This window comes from Trichosurus vulpecula, chromosome 9 (genome assembly GCF_011100635.1).
Source record: "Trichosurus vulpecula isolate mTriVul1 chromosome 9, mTriVul1.pri, whole genome shotgun sequence".
In the NCBI taxonomy this organism is placed as follows: domain Eukaryota; kingdom Metazoa; phylum Chordata; class Mammalia; order Diprotodontia; family Phalangeridae; genus Trichosurus; species Trichosurus vulpecula.
Genome location: NC_050581.1, coordinates 185,298,066 through 185,318,164, shown reverse-complemented (window position 1 = coordinate 185,318,164; position 20,099 = coordinate 185,298,066). Strand labels below are relative to the sequence as shown.

At 46.1% G+C, this 20,099-nt stretch overlaps 1 protein-coding gene across 1 annotated transcript in view; it reads right to left on the bottom strand.

Annotated features, from left to right (window-relative positions):
- Positions 1 to 378: 378 nt before the first annotated feature.
- Positions 379 to 20,099, bottom strand: part of FAM107A (family with sequence similarity 107 member A) — a 132,533-nt gene continuing 112,812 nt past the window's right edge. Inside the window, exons 3-5 of the mRNA XM_036739167.1 lie at positions 9,530 to 9,707; positions 3,980 to 4,136; positions 379 to 2,188 (exon numbers count right to left, since the gene is read on the bottom strand). Coding sequence (XP_036595062.1) covers positions 2,084 to 2,188; positions 3,980 to 4,136; positions 9,530 to 9,707 — 440 coding nt within the window. The 3' untranslated portion in view covers positions 379 to 2,083. The remainder of the gene's footprint in view (positions 2,189 to 3,979; positions 4,137 to 9,529; positions 9,708 to 20,099) is intronic.

Genomic DNA, 20,099 nt, shown 5'->3' with positions numbered 1-20,099 from the left:
GCCACATGTAGCCCTCTTGGCCTCAGGGTGGCACCACTTGACATTTTCAGTGGAAACATTTGGTATTTAGTGAGCCAGCACATAAGAACCTATAGGCCAATGTGGGTTGAACTGCCTGCCACAGCTATTCAGAGATTTAGAGCTGGAAGGTCTAGTTCAACCTACTAATTTCACTCTAACTCCCTTCTTCCTCCATCTTCCTCCCTCTCCCTCCATTTTGTTTTTCCTTCCCTTCAAAGAAGTTTCACCCACTGGGAATTATTCAACAAATATATCAATACGAAGGGAATGAATGAAGAATTCTTGTTAGCACAAGCCCCTTGTTCCTGGAAGGCTGGTATGGTTCGAATGGAGAGGTGGGATGGGGAGGGCATATAGGGAGATGAACTGGTTTGGAAAGACCTTGGTTTCACAATCTGCACTTCACTCATTCAGCCTTATCTCATCCATGGCACTGGATCCAGCAAGTGGAATTTTTATATAGCTTAAAGATATTTGATTTACTTCACGGTTTTATTTATTCATCCATTCATTTAGATGTTTTGATTCGTGTTATCTTGTTTAGCCCAGATCTGTGATTTGGACCTGTGCAGGTCAGCACCTTCCCTGAAACTCCTTGTTTTAATCCTGGGAGCATTGAGGGCCTGGTGGTCTGCTGGGGACCAGGTACCCAGTGTAGGCCTAGTTCCTCCTGACTCTGAGGTGGGCTTTCTCTTCACTACACAGGGCCTGTCCCAGTTCTGTTTTAAGCTGTTTTGTATTCTCCAAACTTCCTTTGGTCTGCCTCTTTTATGCAGTTAGATTAGGGAGATGGTTAGATATGGTTTAGCTCTCAGCCCGGGGGGTTGCTGAGGACTGGCATTGGGGTAGCTGGCATGAACAGATACACTGGCTTTGTGCAACTCTTCCAGATTGGACTGATCCTGGAGAGGGACTGGGAGGAGCAAAGTATGGTCCCAGCTGTCACTGCTCTCTCTTTGCCACCCTCTGCCCAGCTCTTCCCTTCCTGGACAGAATTCTGTTAGAAGTAATAATATAGGAGTACAGTTGGAGCAACAGGGGTGGAAGACCTGGGGGATAATCATTCTCCAGTTTTCTCAAAAATGCAAGGCATCACAAATGGCACAGAACTCAAGGGAGTGCTCGTAGCCTAGGGCCAGGGGGTGGGTAGGTAAGGAGACAAAGGATGCCCCAGGAGGCAGAAAAGTAAACGGAGTGGGTGGTCAGAAGGATCCTAGTAAGTCAGGCCTGAACACTAGATCTGGAGATGTCAGCAGCTACTGGGGTGGGGCAAGGGCAGGGAGGGCATCTTGGTGATCCCCTGTCATGACAACCTAGTGTGATTCCATCCCCCTAGCAGGCATGGCTGATCCTGACCCCAGGAATTATCATCGCTATGCCGATGACCTCAAGCCCTATGGCTGGCAAATCTGGGGGAAAATAGGAACTCAGGCTTCCAAATACTTGGCAGCTTTTTTTTTTTTTGCCCAGATAGGGCTCACCTCTGATCAGGATATCCCAGCTTACAGTCCCTGGGCAGATTCAAGCCAGGGGTCACTTGTGTGGATCAGCAAGGGCAGACCACAGAGAGACTGCCACTAAGTGGTCCCTGTGACTCTCAAGCTGATAACATCAATGACATCAGGTTCACCAATATCAAGCTTTCCCTTCAGACAAAAACACTTGTGTGGGCCCTCCCTCTCCTTTAACATGCTGGAGTTTCTGACGGGCAGGTCTTTGCTCAGAATACACCTGGGGGTTGTTACTGAGAAAGAAGAGACTTAGATGTTAGTGTGCCTGCAGGGAGGAGAGGCCCTGGCAGTGGTGCCATGGCCATCCCCATGGGTAGGTTCCTGCTAGTAAGTACTACATGTACCTTGACCATTAAAATAACCCTGTTCTGGACCCAGAGCCACCATGGGGCATTTTGGAGCAAGCGTTAGTGCCGGGAAGGAGTCCCAAAGGTCTGGTTGCCGATGTCCATGTGGTACACAGAGATGCCGGGATACACGTGGGTGTGGATGCTGCTGGGGTTGAGGCTCCGGGAGTCCTAGTGGATGCCACGTAGCTCTGTCCTCACCTGCTAGACTTGTTCCTCCCCTGCTATTGTGGCAATACGCCGCAGATTTTCTTTAACTTTAATAAACTCAGGTGCCTGGTCTTCTTCCTTTTTGGTTTCTTTTTCCATCTGAAGAAAAGAGAAGTTGAAATGTCAAGGGGGAATGGTGGGGCTATTTCTTGATTTTAGTCAGTTGATCGACAAGCATTTATTAAGTACTTACTCTGTGCCTAGCACTGTGTTAGTGGACCTCGACTAGGGAGACCTGGGATTGAACCTAACCTGGGCAAGTCATGTGAATGCAGAGCTTGGAGCTGGATGGCAGCACCTTGACCAGCTCCATACATCGCTCTCCTGTTAATTCGGCATCAGTGTGGTCAGTGAAAAGAGCTCTGGGTTCCTATCCCACCTCTGAGATTTACTACATACAGTCCCAGTGTGACTTTGGCCGAGTCACTTATTCTTTCTAGGCCTATAAAATGAAGGAGTTGGATACGGTCCCTCTCAACCCTGAGGTTCCTTCCAACTTGAGCCAGGACCCCATAAAACCTAGAACCCCTCGATGGTAAGTGACTCATACAGTGCCATTCAGATACAAAGGAGCTGAGCAAAAATTTGAATCTGGGTCTTCTGACTGCAAATCCAGTGCTCTCTCCACTGTACCAAGTCCCTAAAAACCACTGAGGCTTTTTCTCCATCTATAAAATGGGGATCATAGTACTGAAGATAATACTATCCAGCATTTATCTGTCACTTAGGGTTTATAAAACACTTTACAGGAGATGCTAACTCATTTACTACCAATGTAGTTTATGTTACCTATGTCACAGGGTGGTTATGAAGAGAAGACTGACTCTTAATTAAAGCACCATGTAAATGTGTTCTTGTCATTAGCTGGAGCTATTACCTGGATTTCTTTTTGCCCTCTCCTAATTTGTTGTTCAGCTGTGTCTGACTCTGTGACCCCATTCAGAGTGGTTTGCCATTTCTTTCTTCAGCTAATTTTACAGATGAGGAAACTGAGGCAAACAGGGTTAAATGACTTGCCCAGGGTCACACAGCCACTAAGAGTCTGAGGCCAGATTTGAACTCAGGAAGACGAGTCTTCCTGTCTCCAAGCCCAGGGCTCTATCTACTGTACCACAGGGCTGTCCACATAGTACTGCCCAATTCCAGAGGGTATTTTTCTGGCCATGTGGTAAGAACCTTAATCTCAGATTCGGTCTTCACAGAACCAGTGTTACCTGGAAGGAATCTTAGAGACCCAGTCCAGATCCCACATTTTATACAGGAGAAAACCAAGGGCTGGAGAAGTTAAGCACTGCCCAAGGTCAGAGAGTAGATCAGGCAGGATTTGGATTGAAGCTTCCTGGCTCCAAATCCAGCTCTCTCCTCCTGTGTCAATCACTTCAGTTCTTTGAGACTTAGTTTCTCCATCAGTAAAACTGGGGTAACAGTACTTGCAGTCTCCACCTTGCAGGGAAAGGCCCTAGTAAAACTTAAGATGTGATTTCAGAGTGCTTATGCTCAGAAAGGCCCTCGAGGCCCTTGCCAGGCTTTGCTGGGCTCCCCAGCTTCATGAACTAACAAAGGAGGGTTTTGTTTCACTTGGTGATGCAATAAGAACCTTGATCTCACACACTGCATTCTCAGGAGCACAGAATGTTCTGCCTAGAGAGGATCTTGGACATCTCATCTAAGCCCTTGGCTTTCAGACCCCAGAGGCTGTGCCCATGGGGCTGCCCGGCAGGTGGCAGGGCTTGGGTGGGCATCAGGGCCTGGCTGGCCCTCCAGGCCCAGGCTCCTCCGCATGGCAGGTCCCTGCCTTCCCTGCCGCCTGCCCTTCTCCCCTATCCTCTGCCCTGCATTAGGGTGGCCCCTCGCTTTAACACATCTTGAATTTGTTGGGACCTTTTCTACCTCCTCCAGTCTTTGCTGTCTCTTCAGAAGCTCCTGTTCAAATGGCGACTTGAGTTTCTTGGCCTCTTCTTCCTCTTTCTTCAGCTTAAGCAGCTGATTGCGCCTCCGGTGCTCCAGGACCCGCTGCAGCTCTGGCTTGCTGTCCACTCCCAGGCCTCTGCAAGTGTCAGGGTGGGGGCAGGGGTGAGGCAGGGGAGGGAGGGAACAAGGAAAGAGTCTCAGTGGAAAAAACATCTGGTTTGGGTTCCCATCCCACCTCCTCAGCTCACGATTTCCTATTGCTCCTTGTGAAAATGAGACCTTGGATTCTGCACATAGAAATGAAGGGGCTGCCTGATATTTTGGCTTCTGGCTCCCTATCACCATGGGATCTTGGGGAGTCTGCAAAGCTCAGTTTGCCTGTCAATAAAATGGGGGCATGAAGGGGATTTACTGCAGGTTGCCACCTGTTTGGGAGGGTTACTCCAAAAATAAAGATGTACTTTTGGGGTTGCTGTTGTTCAGTCTTCTTACTTGAAAAGGATCAATGACATCATGAGGGTGATATCTCCACTTGCTCATGGATTGGTTATAAGAATGGGTGTAATGAACAGAAAGTGAGTGAGGCTGTTGGCCTCCTTGCCCTCTCCTATCCTTGGTGACTTAGACCAGCAGGAAGGAAGATGCCTCCTGATCTTAGAGATGGAGATCGGAGCCCCTGTCCAGGCCTTGGCGCTTCCAGCTGCGGGACCCTGGCAGGTCACCACCTCTCACTGAGCCTTAGCTCACTCCTGCAAAATGTGAAGAATGCTATGCCTCGTGCTACTTACCTTGAAGGTGTCGGGAGGGAAGCTCTTTGCAAACCTTAGCATGGTAGAGAAATGTGAGCTCGGCTTAGTGTTGGCTCCAAAGCAAGTTACCCAAAATGCTCCCTGAGGGGTTGTGGGGAGTGTGTTTTCTATTGTAGAGATAAGTGTACAGTGAACAGAACAGTGAAAACCAGAACTATGGTGATAGTTATTACCTCAGATAGGAGAAGGATCAGGGTCTAAGGCAGGGTCTATGGCTCAGTGGATAAATGGCAGGCAGCTGACTGCTTGAAGTTCAGAGATTTGGAGTGACTTGTCCAGTCACACAACTGCTAGGCCAGAGGTGGGGTCTGACTGTAAGCCCAGAGCTCTAACCATTACCCTATCCTGCCTCTCTGATGGTATTATTTTTTGGTCTTGTTTTGTGATTTCATAGGTGTAAGAACCCTTCTACCAATGCAGAATAGCAAAATATTTCGCAATTTATTGTCTTGGAGAATTTCTCAGGGGCAGTAAGAGATTAAGTGGCTTCAGGGTCACACAGCTAGTATGTATCAGAGGCTGGTGGTCAGGATTTGGATAGATGTCTTCCTAACCCCAAGGCCACATCTTTGATGGCCTTTACTAGGGCAACAACTAGAACGCCAAAACGTTGGTAGTTGCTGCTGCTGTGGCCAGTGACCACAACAGGAAGAAAAGTAGCCTTATTACTCAGGCTTAAAAAATTGACTTCATGAGGACAAGATGGAAATTAATCTGAAAAAAATCTTGAAGTCTTAGTGGACCGCAAGCTCCAAATGAGCCAGTTATGTGATGCAGGAGCCTCTTAGAAGAGCTCTTTCAGTATGGGGCTACATTACGGGAAACCTTGTTCTCAGAAGTCAAGAGGATGCAGTCCCTGGTCAGACCACATCTGCTCAGTTCTGGGCACCCCAGTTTAGCTGGAAAGCACTCAGAGGAGGGCAGCCAGGATGCTGGGTGACCATCACATCGTACCACACCAGGATCATTTGAAGGAGCTGGAGAGGTTTAGCCTGGTGAAGGGAAGACTCAGGACAAGATGCCTGGGTTCTAGTATTCAAAGGGAAGAAGGATCGGATGTATTTGACTCAGCCCCAGAGGGTAGAACAAAGGGGATGAGGAAGGCAAGATGGAAAATTGAGGTTTGAGGTCAGGAAAGAGAGAGAAGAAAAATCTGTGATTCTGTGACTGTGAATGGAGGAGTCTGAAGGCCAAAAGGGTGGGGAGCCCGAACTCCTGGGGACATTCGGGATCCTGAGGAATTGTGGCCCCTCCTGACCAGTAGAGGGAATAACTGACTGTTACCAGTCAGAGGATTCCAGTGGCAGAAGGGAGCTCCATGAGAGGTCCAGAAAGAGAGCGCCTGGCACATAGTAGGCACTTAACAAATATTCATTGATTGATTGATCTCCTCCTCCCCCTTTTGAGGACCCCCAGGGATGGAGAACTCACTACCCAGCATTCTCCTTTTAGAAGGTGCTCACTGTCAGGAAGGTCTTCCTTCTATATCAAGCTGACATGCACTTCCCTCAGCCTCCAGAACTCCTTGTTCTGCCCAAGCAGAACGAGTTATCTTTGTGTGACTTAGAAAAGCCACAGAGGGTGAGGCAGAAGGCAACTGAAAGCCTTCTTCGTTGCACAATTTGGGGACATTCTGGGCTCATAACCTCAGCTGGCTTATGGCAAACTCCCTGAATTCTGGATGAAAGAAAGCCAGAGTTGATTTTTTTAATAGGGCACAGAGACTTCAGGCAGAGCTTTTCTGTTTTCCTGGAAATTGGGTGCCTTTCTGTCTCTCTCTGTGTCTCTGTCTTCATCTCTTTGTCTCTGTCTCTGTCTCTCTGTCTCTGTCTCTCTCTCTCTGATGGGGGAAAATTGGCCAAGAACCACTATCTGGGGGATTTCATTAGTTCTATACTTCTGACTCATTGAAATAGGTAAAATTAAGGTACAATGAGGCACAAAGTTCTTAGCATGATCAATTTATTAGCAATGCATAACCATACCCATGGGTAGGACCTCAGCTTCCTCAAATAAGCTAAGACCCTGAATGAGGGGGTCTGGCTTGCTGTTATAGTTTTTTGGGGACAGAACCAAGAACAGGGCTTTGTGGGCAGGGAACAAATTATGATTGGTTAAAAGAACTTGAAATCCTGAATGATGAAATCAATATGATTGGTTAGAGAACTGAGGCTTGGGGGACAATATGATTGTTGTAAACTGGGGATGTGGGGCTAGCAACAACCCCGCTCCTTCCCTTCTCTGACCCAGAAGTGTTCACTGTTTGAGTCCACCCGCGAGGCCAGAGAGCATGGACCAGATGTCTTTGGCTAGCAAACCAGACATCCATGAAGGGTAGTTTGGCGATGCGAAGATACTAGATCAGACTCCCTGCTGTCTTATCTGCATTCCTCAAGGATAGCAGATTTCCTCGAGGCAAGAATAGAGCAGTGATTACCAGGAGAACTGGATTTCTAAACTTAACTTATTACAGGCCATTTGAGTTTCTGAACTAAGGTCAAAAACAAAGAACCATGACTTAGGTAGTTACAGGACAAGAATCAATTAATTGTAAGTACGATGAATAAATAAAATGATAATAAATAAATAATAAGTGGTATTATTACTTGAACTGTAATAGTCCTCAAGAAAGAAAAGGCGCTGGCATTCCCTCCCTTACGCATAGCCTTTACTTAGGGTTTTTGGTCTGGATCTGGAGTTTCACTGGCACGGGGGACTTGGTATGGAGACTATTTTGTGAACTTACTAATGTGCCTTGCCCAGAGTCACCCGCAAGAGACAGTTAGTCTTAGAGAGTAGTCTGGAGACGCTGAGAGGTTAAATGTTTTGCCCACAGTCACAGAGTTAGTATGTGACAGCAGTGGGATTTGAACCCACTTGGGCTCCAAGTCCAGCGGTGCCCTGCCTCTTTTACCCATTTTCTCCTAGTTTTGCCTCTGGGAGCAGACAGAGCCAATCTAATCCTTCTTCTAGGGAAAAGCCCTTCAAGTCACAATGATCATATTCTTTTCTAGTGAAACTACTATCACTCTCATTTTACAGATAAAGAAACTGAAGCTGATGCCAACCAACAGGGCAGATGGCTTGCATCTGCCACCCCCACCCCCAGTAGCCAATTATAGACTTGTCCCCAACATGGCTAAATGACCTCCTTCATCCATTACTGACTAACACTCTTATCCCCTCCTGACACTGGCCTTCCTTGGCGCACTGCTGTTGCACCCTCACAGTGGGCAACCCAACCTTGATCCAGGTCTGTCAGTGGCTGGTGAGAGAGCCACTGCTCCTACTTTTCATTTTTCACTGGAAACAGCACGAGTACATTGTGGATGGGATCCATTGCCCATCTCATCACTTTGTCTCTCCCTCCTCTACCAAACTTCCCTCTTTCCTTCAAGGGCACCAACATTCCTCCAGGCTCCCAGGTTCATTTCTCTGATTACACTTGACTCCCCTCTCAACTGAGAGCTGCTCCTTCTTCAAGGATCTCTTAATTGCCAAATATAATGGCCTTTTCTCAGTTCTCATCCTTCCAGATGGCTTTGCAGCCTTTGAACTGTGGACCACCCTCTTCTCATCTCTGGGTTGCTGAAAATGTTATGTGTCACTTGTAAAAATTCTCACACTTATATAATTAAAATTTAAAAACAGAATTTTGAGATGTGTTTAAAAATCTTCCAGCATTTCAATGGGTTTAAACCTATTTGTTAAAAATATAAAATTGCAACACCTTCTGACTGATTTGTGAGAACTGATTGACATCAGGGAAGATGGAAATTTACCAGCTGGATTCCATCAAAAGCCTTTGCGTGATTGGCAGATGGCACTGAAAAATTAAGATCATGTTTTAGTGTAGCTGGTGATGTCTTTCTTCTGTGGGGACCTTCAGAGCCTTAGGTGGCATTTTTAAAAAAGCTATGATAGCTGTTGAAACCACGTACTGAAACAAAGGATGTAGGACTACAGCTTTGAATCCCTATATCATTGTTGTTGTCGTTGAGTCTTTTTCAGTCATGTGCGACTTTTCCTGACCCCATTTAGAGTTTTCTTGGCAAAGATACTAGAGTGGTTTGCCACTTCCTTCTCTAGCTCATTTTACAGATGAGGAAACTGAGGCAAACAGGGATTAAGTGATTTGCCCAGGGTCACACAGCTAGTAAGTGTCTGAGGCTGGAAACTGATGTATCACAAAGAATTTAATGGAGATTTCAAAAAATAGTGAAGCATATTCCATCCCATTGCTTTCATGAAAATATTATTAATAGTAATTTTAGTCAGAGCAAAAAGGTTTTTTATGCCCCTACTAAGTAAAAAACATTTCCAAAATATTTCATCTTTATTTCCCCCTTTTTAATTTCAATTTTTGTGTAAGATTTATAATGAACACTGTTAGTAATTGTAATATAATTATAATTGTATTATGTTGTATATTTTAATTAACTATAATAATTGAGTAATTATAAGTATATAATACATACATAATTTATAAATAGGTGAATGTAAGACTATTGGATCCATGTGTAACTGAAAGGGGTACATAATTAAAAAAACCTGGAGACCATTGAGATAATTTGTATATGTCAGAGGTGAAACTTCAACCCTCTAAATCAAGATTTTTTTGGTACCCAGTTTCCATGACAACCCAGAGTCTGCAGCTGAGGATGCTCAGGGTATCCCTTGGTCTAAGCAATGGGGTGGAGATTCCATGCCCACCCCTCACCTTCTGTGGTTCATGAGGAGCTCCCTGTGTAGCTCCTGGTGGCTTCTGGAAGCTTTTACAGGATTTATCAGCTTCTTGGGTTTGATAAGTTCTGTGTTCCAATCTTTGTAGTCTGGATGGGCCATGACTCCCCCAGCTCTCTCTGTTCTATCCCTCTGCATTTCAGAGTACAACGAAGCTGTGAAGAGAGGGGCAAGGAGGGTGCACACATAAGAAACAGGGTGCTTCCTCAGGGAAGATGACAAGGCCCAAACTTACCTGCAATGGCATCCCCCACTCAGTTTTAGAGCTGAAATCGACTCCTCTCCTCATTCTGCAGACAGGGAGACTGAGGCCCAGAGAGGTCAGGCCACTAGCCCATGGTCACACAGGACTGGGGGTGGAGCCAGGATTCTAGACCTTGTCACCTGGCTCCAGATGCAGGGCTCCCTCTGATGGAAGTCTTGTCTTGAGTGCTTCAGAGTTTATACTTAGGACTTCATCGGTCCTGGGGCTCCCACTGAGGAATTCTTTCTACCAATGCAGAGCCTGCTGGGCAGGTTATAGTCTTGGGAGCTATTGTGGTCAGTGAGAGGTTACATTTAACCTTGCTCAGGGGCAGACAGTCAGTGCATATGTCAGAGGCAGGACCTGAATCTAGCTCTTCCCGACTGAGATCAGCTCTCTTCCACCAAGCCCACTGCCTCTCACCCCACAGCTGACAGGCTCATTCAGGTTAAGTGACTTGCCTAGGGTCACACAATCTATCCACAAGCATATATTAGACACCTGCTGTGTGCCTCTATGCTAGGCGCTAGGAATACAAAGGCAGAAATGAAACCATCCCTGCCCTTGAGGATATTACATTCTGTAGGAAGAAAACTACCTGTAAATCTGCAAGTGTCACTAGTGGAACTTGAACTCAGGATTTCTGCCTCTAATTAAAGGAAAGGAAACAAGCATTTATTAAGTGCCTACTATGTGCCACACGCTTTACAAATATTATCTCCTTTGATCCTCAGAACAAACCAGAGAATGCTATTATTATTCCCAATTTACAGATGAGGAAACTGAGGCAAACAGGGTGAAGTGACTTGCCCAGGGTCACACAACCAGTAAGTGTCTGGGGCTAGATCTGAACTCAGGTCTTCCTGATTCCAAGCCAAGTGCTCTATCCAGTGTGCCACCTAGCCACCCCTAGCAGTAGGAAATCGCTTCTTAACTGGCCAGCTATAGCACACAACACCCCAAAACCACAAGGGAGAAGTCCATAACCATCCCCAGTCCTACCCTCATCCTGTTTCATGCTGCAATACCTTCACTTGCTCTTTGTGGAGCAGGTGTGGATATTTTATCTTGGGTGTTTGTAGATTAAACGCCTTTTGGAGAAGTTTAATCCTGGAGAAAAGAGGGAGTGAGGGTCATTGGGATATGCAATACATTTATATATATGTACACAGTGTACCCAGAACACTTTAATAGGAATAAATGTAAAATCTTACACTGGAGTTTAGAAATGAGCTTCCTCAGCCCAAGACAGGGGAGGCCCCTAGCTAGTGGGCAATTATTCTGGAAAACATCTTGGTGTGTAAGTGGACCTCAAACTTCAATACGAGCCTTTAGCATATTATAGCAACAAAAAGCTAATGTACTCTTGGGCTGGCTTAAGAGGAATAAGAAGGAATAGTGGATCTAGGACAGGGAAGGGGATAGTAACATGTCCCTGTCCAGGTGAGACCACAATGGGAATGCGCAGCTAGTTCTGGGGCTTAGCAATGGAAAGGACCTCCACTTCTCCCGAGGCAGGTGCAGTGTCTGCCTTCAGGTCGTGGGAAAAGGAAATAACAGAGTAAGAATTTGAACCAAGATCTGTTGACTCTAAACCCAGAGCTCTTTCTCCGATACGACTTATTTTTTTCCTACTAGGCTCCGCACCTCATCGCTGGCCCTGCCAATGGGGCTTGAGATAGGCCCGAAAGTGTCTGAGCCCAGTGTCCAGTTCAGATTCTTCATTGCAAGTGAGGGAGGAAGGTGAGGAGGAGAATCGAGTCTTCTGTAAAGCTGTTTGAAAAGAAGAAGAGTAATTCAAGACAAACGACAAGTGTGGCTTCCAGGTTTCCTGGCCTCCTGATATCCAAACGTCTCCAAATGAAAAAGTTCCTATTTGTCTTCTGCTGAACGCCCATGCAGAATCAATCTGCTCAACACTATAGCTTAGGGATAAAGGCACCATGTGCGATCTGTAGAAAGCAAGAAGACTGAGACCCTTCTCACTCTGAGGCATATCACCCAAGGACGTCAAGACAGAGAGGCCCCACACCTAGAAACAGATTCATTGCAGCCCTTTTTGTGGTAGCAATGAATTGTAAACAAATAATGCCCATTGGTTGGCGAATGGATGGCTCATGAAGGTTATAGAATATCATTGAACTATATGAAATGCTGGAGAAGAAGAACTCAGACAATCATGGGAAGACATCCATTTTTTTTTCTTGGCCAAAGAAAACAAAATTTCACATTGGTCATGTCCAAAGAATATACGTCTCTTTCTACGTTTTAAGTCCGTGGCTTTTCTGGAAAGAGGTGGGTTAGTGAACTTAATCTTAGTCCTCCAGAATCATGGTCGGTGATTGTGTTGATTGAGATTCTTTGTCTTTATGGTTATTGTACAAATTGTTCTTCCAGTTTGTTGTTGTCTTGATCAGAGTGGGGAAGTTGTGGATGAACTGATGCAAAGTGAAATCAGCAGAACCAGGAAATGGATATACACAAAAGACCACAAGAGATACATGTGGAAAGAAAAGTATTCTTGGGAAATATATAAGGAAATATACTTCCCTCCCCTTGTTAGAGAGGTGGCAGCCTACAGCAGCATAATGTCGCATACATTTGTCAGAGTGGTTTCTGGATTGGTTGGTTCAATTCAATTCAACGCACATTTATTAAATGCCTGCTGTGCCCTGGGGCCCTGCTGGGTGCTGGGGATGCAATTGCAAAAACACCAGGAGCTTATATTGTACTTGATGAGAAGCAGAGCGGGAAGGAGCAGAACAGTATTTACACAGATAAGCAAGTACAAAATAAATGTAAGATAAATGCAAATTACTTCTGTGTGGGGGGGTGGTGGGGCGGGGGATGGGTGGGTAACTATACTTAGGCTTAGCCCTGAAGGAAGCTCAAGGTTTCAAGGGAAAGCATTCCAGGCTTGGAGTACAGCCAGGGAAAATGCCTGGAGTCAGGAGATGGAGAATCCTGTTTGAGGAGCATCAAAGAGGCCGGTGTCATTGGGGGGATGAGGAGTTCTGTGATGTCAGCAGAACCTGAAGGAGGTGGGGAGCCCATCAGCGTTAGTCGTGTTCTACATAATCGTCAGAGTGATTTCTCTGGGTTGAAGCGTGTCCAGTGTGATATATGACGGTGTGATAACAGCGACGACAATAACTCTTATATGATACCTACTGTGTGCTGGCCTCACAACAACCCTGGGGGGTGGGTGCTGTTATTATCCCCATTTTACAGATGAGGAAACTGAGGCAAACGGAGGTTAAGGGGCTTGCCCAGGGGCACGCGGCCAGGATGTCTCTGAGGCAGGATTCCCCGCCGGCCGGAGATCTATCGCACCACGTCAACGCTCACTATTTAAATGCCGCTTGTTAGAGCAGGTTTCCCTCTTTCTCCGCCTCCCATTCCCCTGGGAAGTTTATCCATTTAACCCAAAGACAAACTTTTCCTGAACAAGACAAATTGTCTTGGGGTCTGACACAGCTGGAGAGAAAAGAGGCGGGGCTTCCTCGGATACTGGCCGAGAAGTTTTGTGGATACTTTTTGTTTTCACGTGGCCGTTGATTCTGATACTTTGTTTCGGCTTGCCCTCTGGACCCAGGCAGGACTTCGGACAGCGAATAAATAAAGTTCCTCTCTGTCAGGTGCCATAGCAGACCATGCCTATGAGGGTGTGTGTCATCCAACCCCAACGATGGCTTATGAAGAGGAATCACAGACATCCCCAAGGGCGTGGGGGCTCCTTGGGAAGGGTGTGGGCCCATCCTTGGTGAGAGCGGGTAGTGCCAGGGACCTGGGGCCTGTGCTGTGCCCACGAGGTGGTCAAAGAACCGGAGAAGGATAGATTCCCCTCTAGAATTTACAGAAAGGCATCACACAGGTGAACACAACAAGGATGATTGGAGGCTACTCTGGAGGGGAACCAAGTATGAAACCTTGGACTGGGCAAAAGGCCTGAGTTCACCTTTAATTTTTTCTCCCTCAAAGCAAAAATATATATTAAATATGTTGTTATGTTTTATTTTCATGTTACCTGCATTTATTTTCCCCCACTTCCTTACCCAGCAAGCCATTTCTTATAACAAAGAATAAAAAAGGGAACAGGAAAAAAAAGAAACACTTCAGCAATTCAATTTGTACTTCAGCTTGGCCTGACAGTCTATGCACATCCCGCACCCATCTCCCTCCTCTCCATTAACATGTCAGCCACCCTGGTTCAGGCTCTGGGCATCATCTCTAGGCCTAGCCTCCTGATTGGTCTCCCCATCATCTCTTCTGTCTCCAGTCCATCATCCATCCACCTGTTAAGTAAGCACATCACTGACTTGCTTAAGAAGCATCAGTGGTTTCCAGTTTCCTTTAATTACTCTCCTATCCTCTAGAATAAAATACAAACTCCTCTGTTTGGCATTTAAAACCCTTCATGATATCTTTCCAACCTGCCTTTGTGGATTTCACCATACAGCGCTTCCTCTCAGTGCTTTTACCTGGCCACTGTCCCCCATGGGGCAGGAGGGATGTACTTTCTCCTCTCCTCCCCCTTCCAGGCTCATCTCCCAGGCCACTTCCTACAAGTCTTTCCTGATAGCCCCCGTGATTAGGATTCCAGCCTCCCCTAAATTCTGAGGTACGTATTTGGCATTTATCAGTGTACTGAGGGGTTATATATCCTCTCATTAGAGGGTAAGCTCCTCGAAGGCTGAGATTGTTTTGTTTTTTAATCCCTGAATCCTCCATGCTTAGTACAGCTCCTGGTGCTTAAGGGATCTTAAATTAATATCTTTTATATCACCTCTGTTTCCCAGAGCATTTTCCTCACTTCCCCCTTCCAGAGAGCCATTGCTTGGTTTCTAACAAAGAATAAAAAAGGGGAGGAAAAAACCCACACCAGCACGACTAACCACCATACTGAAAAAGTTTGACATTATTCCATGCTGGTTTTCCTTGCACCATAGTCTCCCACCTTGGATCTCTTTGGTTTGTGTCTGTTGTCTCCCTCCTCTGAACATAATCTCCTTGAGGGCAGGGACTGTTTGCCTTTTGTATTTGTCTCCCCAGGACTTGACACAGTGCTTGGCACACAGTAGTTTCTTAATAAATGCTTCTTAAGTGTTGTTTCCCTCTTTTATCTTTGTCTCCCCAGTGCCTAGCCCAGCTCTTGACACAAAGTAAGCACTTAATTAATGTTCGATGAATAAGTAGATGAATGACTGGATAATTTATGATTTGGGGTTTTTTTGGCAGGTACTGGAGTGGTTTGCCATTTCCTTCTCCAGCTCATTTTACAAATGAGGAAACAGGTTGTTAAGTGACTTGCCCAGGCTCACACAGCTAGGAAGTGTCTGAGGCTAGATTTGAACTCAGGAAGATGAGTCTTCCTGCTTCTAAGCCCAGTGTTCTGTGCACTATGGTGCCCCCTAGCTGCAGTTATATTGTCATGAAAATAAAATATGAAAAATACAAAGAAATAGAGCTCTGGACTCAAGCCAGGAAGACCTGTGTTCAAATCCCACCTCTTCAGACCCTTACTAGCCATGTGACCTTGGGCAAGTGTTAACTTCTCTGGGCCTCAGTTTCCTCATCTGCAAAATGGTGGTCTTTTTAGCTATAGATATATGGTCCTATGTCCTTTCCAAAGCAAGATCACTAAAGACATATAGACACACACACACACACACACACACACACACACACTCACTCACTACCACTTCTGACGGTACATGTCTTCCACTTTCAATGCCTGGTGCTTTCAGTGGCATGGGCCCTTATGATCAAAGCACTTTTCTGAGTAGTGGAAAGTCTGGGAGAGTGGTGATTGTTGACAGATTCATGACCCTAGGGCCACACTGGCTCTGATGACTCACCTAGGCTGGTTTTTGGATGAAATATGCAATTTATTACTTGAAACCTGAATGGGATGGATAATTGTGAAGACTTCACAGGGTATGTCTAATGGAGAGGTTTTGGAATTTGGACTTGTAATTTTGGAAGGCATGCCCTTCCCCCTCTCTCTCTCAGATGTTAGAAGATAATGAACTTCCTGTGAGCTATTTGTTCTCTGTTCCAGGAAGGGTCTCTCCTTCCCCCACCCCATTTCTTCTCCTAGACTTTCAGATGCCACCCTGGCAGTTCAGTTCTGATAGGGAAAAACCTGAATGAACCGGATCAATCTTGGTCCTCTGGGAAGTTTTCGCGCCTAGACTGTAAGCCCACCTCCCAGCCAATGGTGAGAAGGGATAGAGGTGGGTAGGAATCTTTTCATTAAGACTATAAATTAAGGCAGATTCCCTTTTACCTCACCTCCTCCATTATGGAGGTGTGCCCAAATCTTGCAAGGTTTGTAGAATAAATTTACTTTGTTTCTCTTAAGGATGTCTCTCCTATTATTTAAAAATTCTGTCCCATACAAACCCAACAGGGACAGCATCATACATTGAAAAGAGCCTTGAATTTGCAAAGTCAAGAGACCTGGGTTCAAATCCCACCCCTGATACTTACACCCTATGAGATCTTGGGCAAATCACTGAATCTCATGAGCTTTACTTTCTTCATCTGTAGAATGAGGGGGCTGAACTGTACAACCTCTGGGGTCTCTTCCAGCTCTAAATAAAAACCATCATCCTATAGTGCCCCCTCCTGGGCTATTTCCCCAACTCCCATTTGTGTCCCAGACAGTGGCTGACCACTACTTCTCCCCTCAGGTTCTAGGGGTAACCCTGAGGGGCTGGGTTGTTTACAGTACTCCTACTCATGAACCCCCATTCAATCAGTCAGCCAATAAACTCAATTATACTGTGCTAAGGACTCAGGATACAAAGAAAGGCAAAAGATGGTCCCTGCCCTCAAGGAAGGAGCTCACAGTCTAATGGGGGATTATGGAATGGCCTTGGGGTCCTTCCAGCTCCAGACCTATGGTCCTGATTCTTGTTCAGAGATGGCTTCTGGGGTTCCTTCTCCCACCTCTGGCATTCTTTGACTGAGGTTCCAGGAGTGTGGAACCATTTCTAGCTGCTGGGATAGGGGGAAAGTTTATAAAAAAAGCAGAGAAGCACTCTCAGACCCAGTGCTCTGCTCCTGGGGAGCAGGGTGGCAATACCACCTATAGAACAGATCCTAAGGCAGGGAACATGCAGGCTCCAGGCTGACCACCACCTTTCATCAACTCAGTGCCAACCATCTTTGTCAACTTGTAAGCAAGATACAAAGATCTATATAGCCTGGGACACTACCAGACTATTGGCTCCCCCTCTCCCCTCTTCCCTCTGGGAGGCCTTTGAAGTTCTCAGGTTGGAAATGGGTGACCATAGCTATAAGTCTGAAGCTCGTCTAAGCTAACAAGAGCTGGGTGGCAGCGTCCAGTCCCAGGTAGGGGAGAGGGGCTGGTCAGGAGGTTAAAGAACTGAAGTCAGGGTTGTGTGAGGAAGGCAGTTATCACTTATTTGACCATGATGATGTGAAGGACAGAAACTCACTCAACATCTGGCACCAGGGTGGGGAAGATTGGTCCAATAGAATAAGGGCCCCGTTCATCTCTCAGGGTTCTGAGGGAAATTTGGAGGGACATTTCGTCCCATTCTGCTTCAGTTCTCCTCATGTCATCACAGTTGGATGGAGTCCCAGGACTGGCTGAGTTCAAATGTGGCCTCACACATTTACTACCTTGGACAAGTCACTTGCCACCTGTTTGCCTCAGTTTCCTCAAATGTAAAATGGAGATAATAACCTCCCAGGGTTGTTGTGAGGATCATGTGAGATAATGTTTGTAAAGTACTTAGCACAGTGCCTAGCACATAGTCAGTGCTTAATAAATGCTTGTTGACTGACTTACTGATCTAATCTAAAACCTTCACCTTACAGAGAAGGAAATTGAAGCTTAGGCACGTGGAGGGATTTGCCCAAGATCGCAGGTTGCCTAAGAGACAGGGTTTGAACTCAAGGCTTTTCTTTTAACAAGACCACGCTCACATCCAGCAAATGCATAATCACTTAGCCTTTGCTTGGAGAACCCCGGTGAGGGGAAAGGCCATTAATAATAACCGTCATTTATACAGCGCTTTAAAGTTTGCAAAGTGCTTTCCATCCGTTATCTCTTTCGATGCACAACAATAACTATTTGAAGGAGGAGTTACTGCGAGAGGCTCAACCAAGGTCGCACAGCTAACGAACGCCAGAAGTGGCATTTGAACCCAAGTCTTCTTGACTCCAGGTCTAGCATGGTATCCGTCGCACCATTCTGGCTTCCTATAGTTTAGTGACCTTGGGAAAGTCATTACTACTTTCTGTGCCTCAGTTTTATCATCTACAAAATGGGACAGTTCAACTAGATGACTTCGATGGTCCCTTTGAGCTCTACATCTACGATGCCATGATCCTGCCTCCCAAGGCAATCTCTTATTCTTATGTAAACTCTGATTGCACCTTCCACCCCTAGCTTCCAGCTCTGTCCTCTGGAGCCAAGCAGAGCAAGCGCTCTCCCTCTTCCCCAGCCAACTCTTTTCTCACCACTGGCTCACAGTGCAGCCCTTTATAACCCAAGTTAGAAGAGTGTACACAGGTCACCTCCCCAGCAGTTAGGAAGCTCTGAAAGCCAGGATTCTCATCCTCCCCTCTAGCTCCCCACCTTCTTACATGTGACCCAAAGGTGATTTGCCAACTCTTTCTAATTTGAGTTTTCTTTTTCCTTCCTTACTTAGAGGATTTCCCAGAGTGGCCACCAGATGGCGAAGTAGCAACACAACCTTGACATATGTCCCTGACATTTGGAGGGACTATGGATGGTGTAGGCAGGGAGCAAAGAGCATTCATTTCATGTAAAAATAAATGGATTTGTTCTGTGTCCCAGGGAGAGGAGAAGGGATTACCAAGGGCTGAGGCAGATTACAGAGGATATTTCGCATGGTTTCATTGCCCTCTGCTGGGTCAGCAAAAGCTTGTCAACTTGCGATGGAGCCCAGCCTTGCTAATATCCTAAGAGAAGAGTTCGTAGGCTAATAGATAAAGAGAGGGCATGGACATTAGAGGCCACTGAGTTCAAATTCCTCATTTTAAAGTGGAGGAAACAGAGACACAGAGAGTTAAGCTACATGTCCAGGGTCACAAGGCTAGTAAGTATCTGTGGTAGAATTTGACTTCAGGTCTTCCTGACTACAAATCCAGCACATTAGGCTCTGTCCAAGAGAAAGAGTCCTCCTCAGCTAGACAGGACTGCACAGAGACCAGCTGGGATAGACTTGTCCTGTTCTAGCCTAAAAGGTTCCCCTTCAGGTTGGGTGATCTTGCCAAAGCGTTCTGGGCAGGTTCCCAAGGATGCCAGGACAGGAGCCAGTCTCTGCTGCCCCTGCCTTCCAAGAAAAGGAATTGTCCAGGAGGCAGAAATGCTGGCTTGGCCTCTGGGGTGGCAGCACTCTGCAGCTAAGGAATTTTGATCTGCAAGAGAAACAGCTGAGTGTGGTGTACCAGAAGTCTGGAGCTTCTGGTCTCAGCTCAGCCTTTAACTTGTCATGTGACTTTAGAGAAACACTTAACCTTTCTTGGCCTCAGTTTCTTCACCTGTCAAACGAGGCTGGATGATGTAGTAGATAGGGCACTGGCCCTAGAATGAGGAAGACTGAGTGTTTTCTAGACAATGATTACTGGCTTTTTAAATGAAACAAGGGAGTGGGACTGGGGAGAGATGTGCTAACAGCAGAAATGAGGCAAAGATCAGCTTCCTTCTGCCCTGTGTCCTTCCCATGTTCATTAAATAGGGTATCCCCTAGGAATGAAAACATCTAGATTTGGAAGCAACGGGGTTCGAATCCTAGCAAGACCAAGGTTGTCTGTATAACCTTGAGAAAGGTACTGAACCTTTCTGGGCCTCAATTTCCCCATCTGTAAAAGGAGAAAGCTAGACCTGATGCCCTGTGAGGCTCCTCCCAACTCCAAGTCCATGATCCTATTTTCTTATGACTAGCCGGGGGAAAAGTTCTTAGAAAAGCCAGTGACATATTTATAAACCCCCTCAGAGGGCCAAGGATGTAGGAATTTTGTGTTAAAGGGGCCCCAGGAATAGGGAAAGGGCATATTAAAAGGTAACCAAAGGTGGTATAATTTCTATCTAGAAGTGGAGAAGTACACCCTGAATGTTCCACAGTAATAACGTCTTGGCGACCTCCTCCTAGATCATCACTTTTCAAAGTCATTTGTGCTGGTTAAAAGGTTTTAATAACATCATAGAATCTCAGCATAGGAAGGGACCCCAGTGACCATCTAGCCAACCTTTGCCAGAAGAAGAATTATCCATAACATCTCCAGCCAGTAGCCAGCTTAT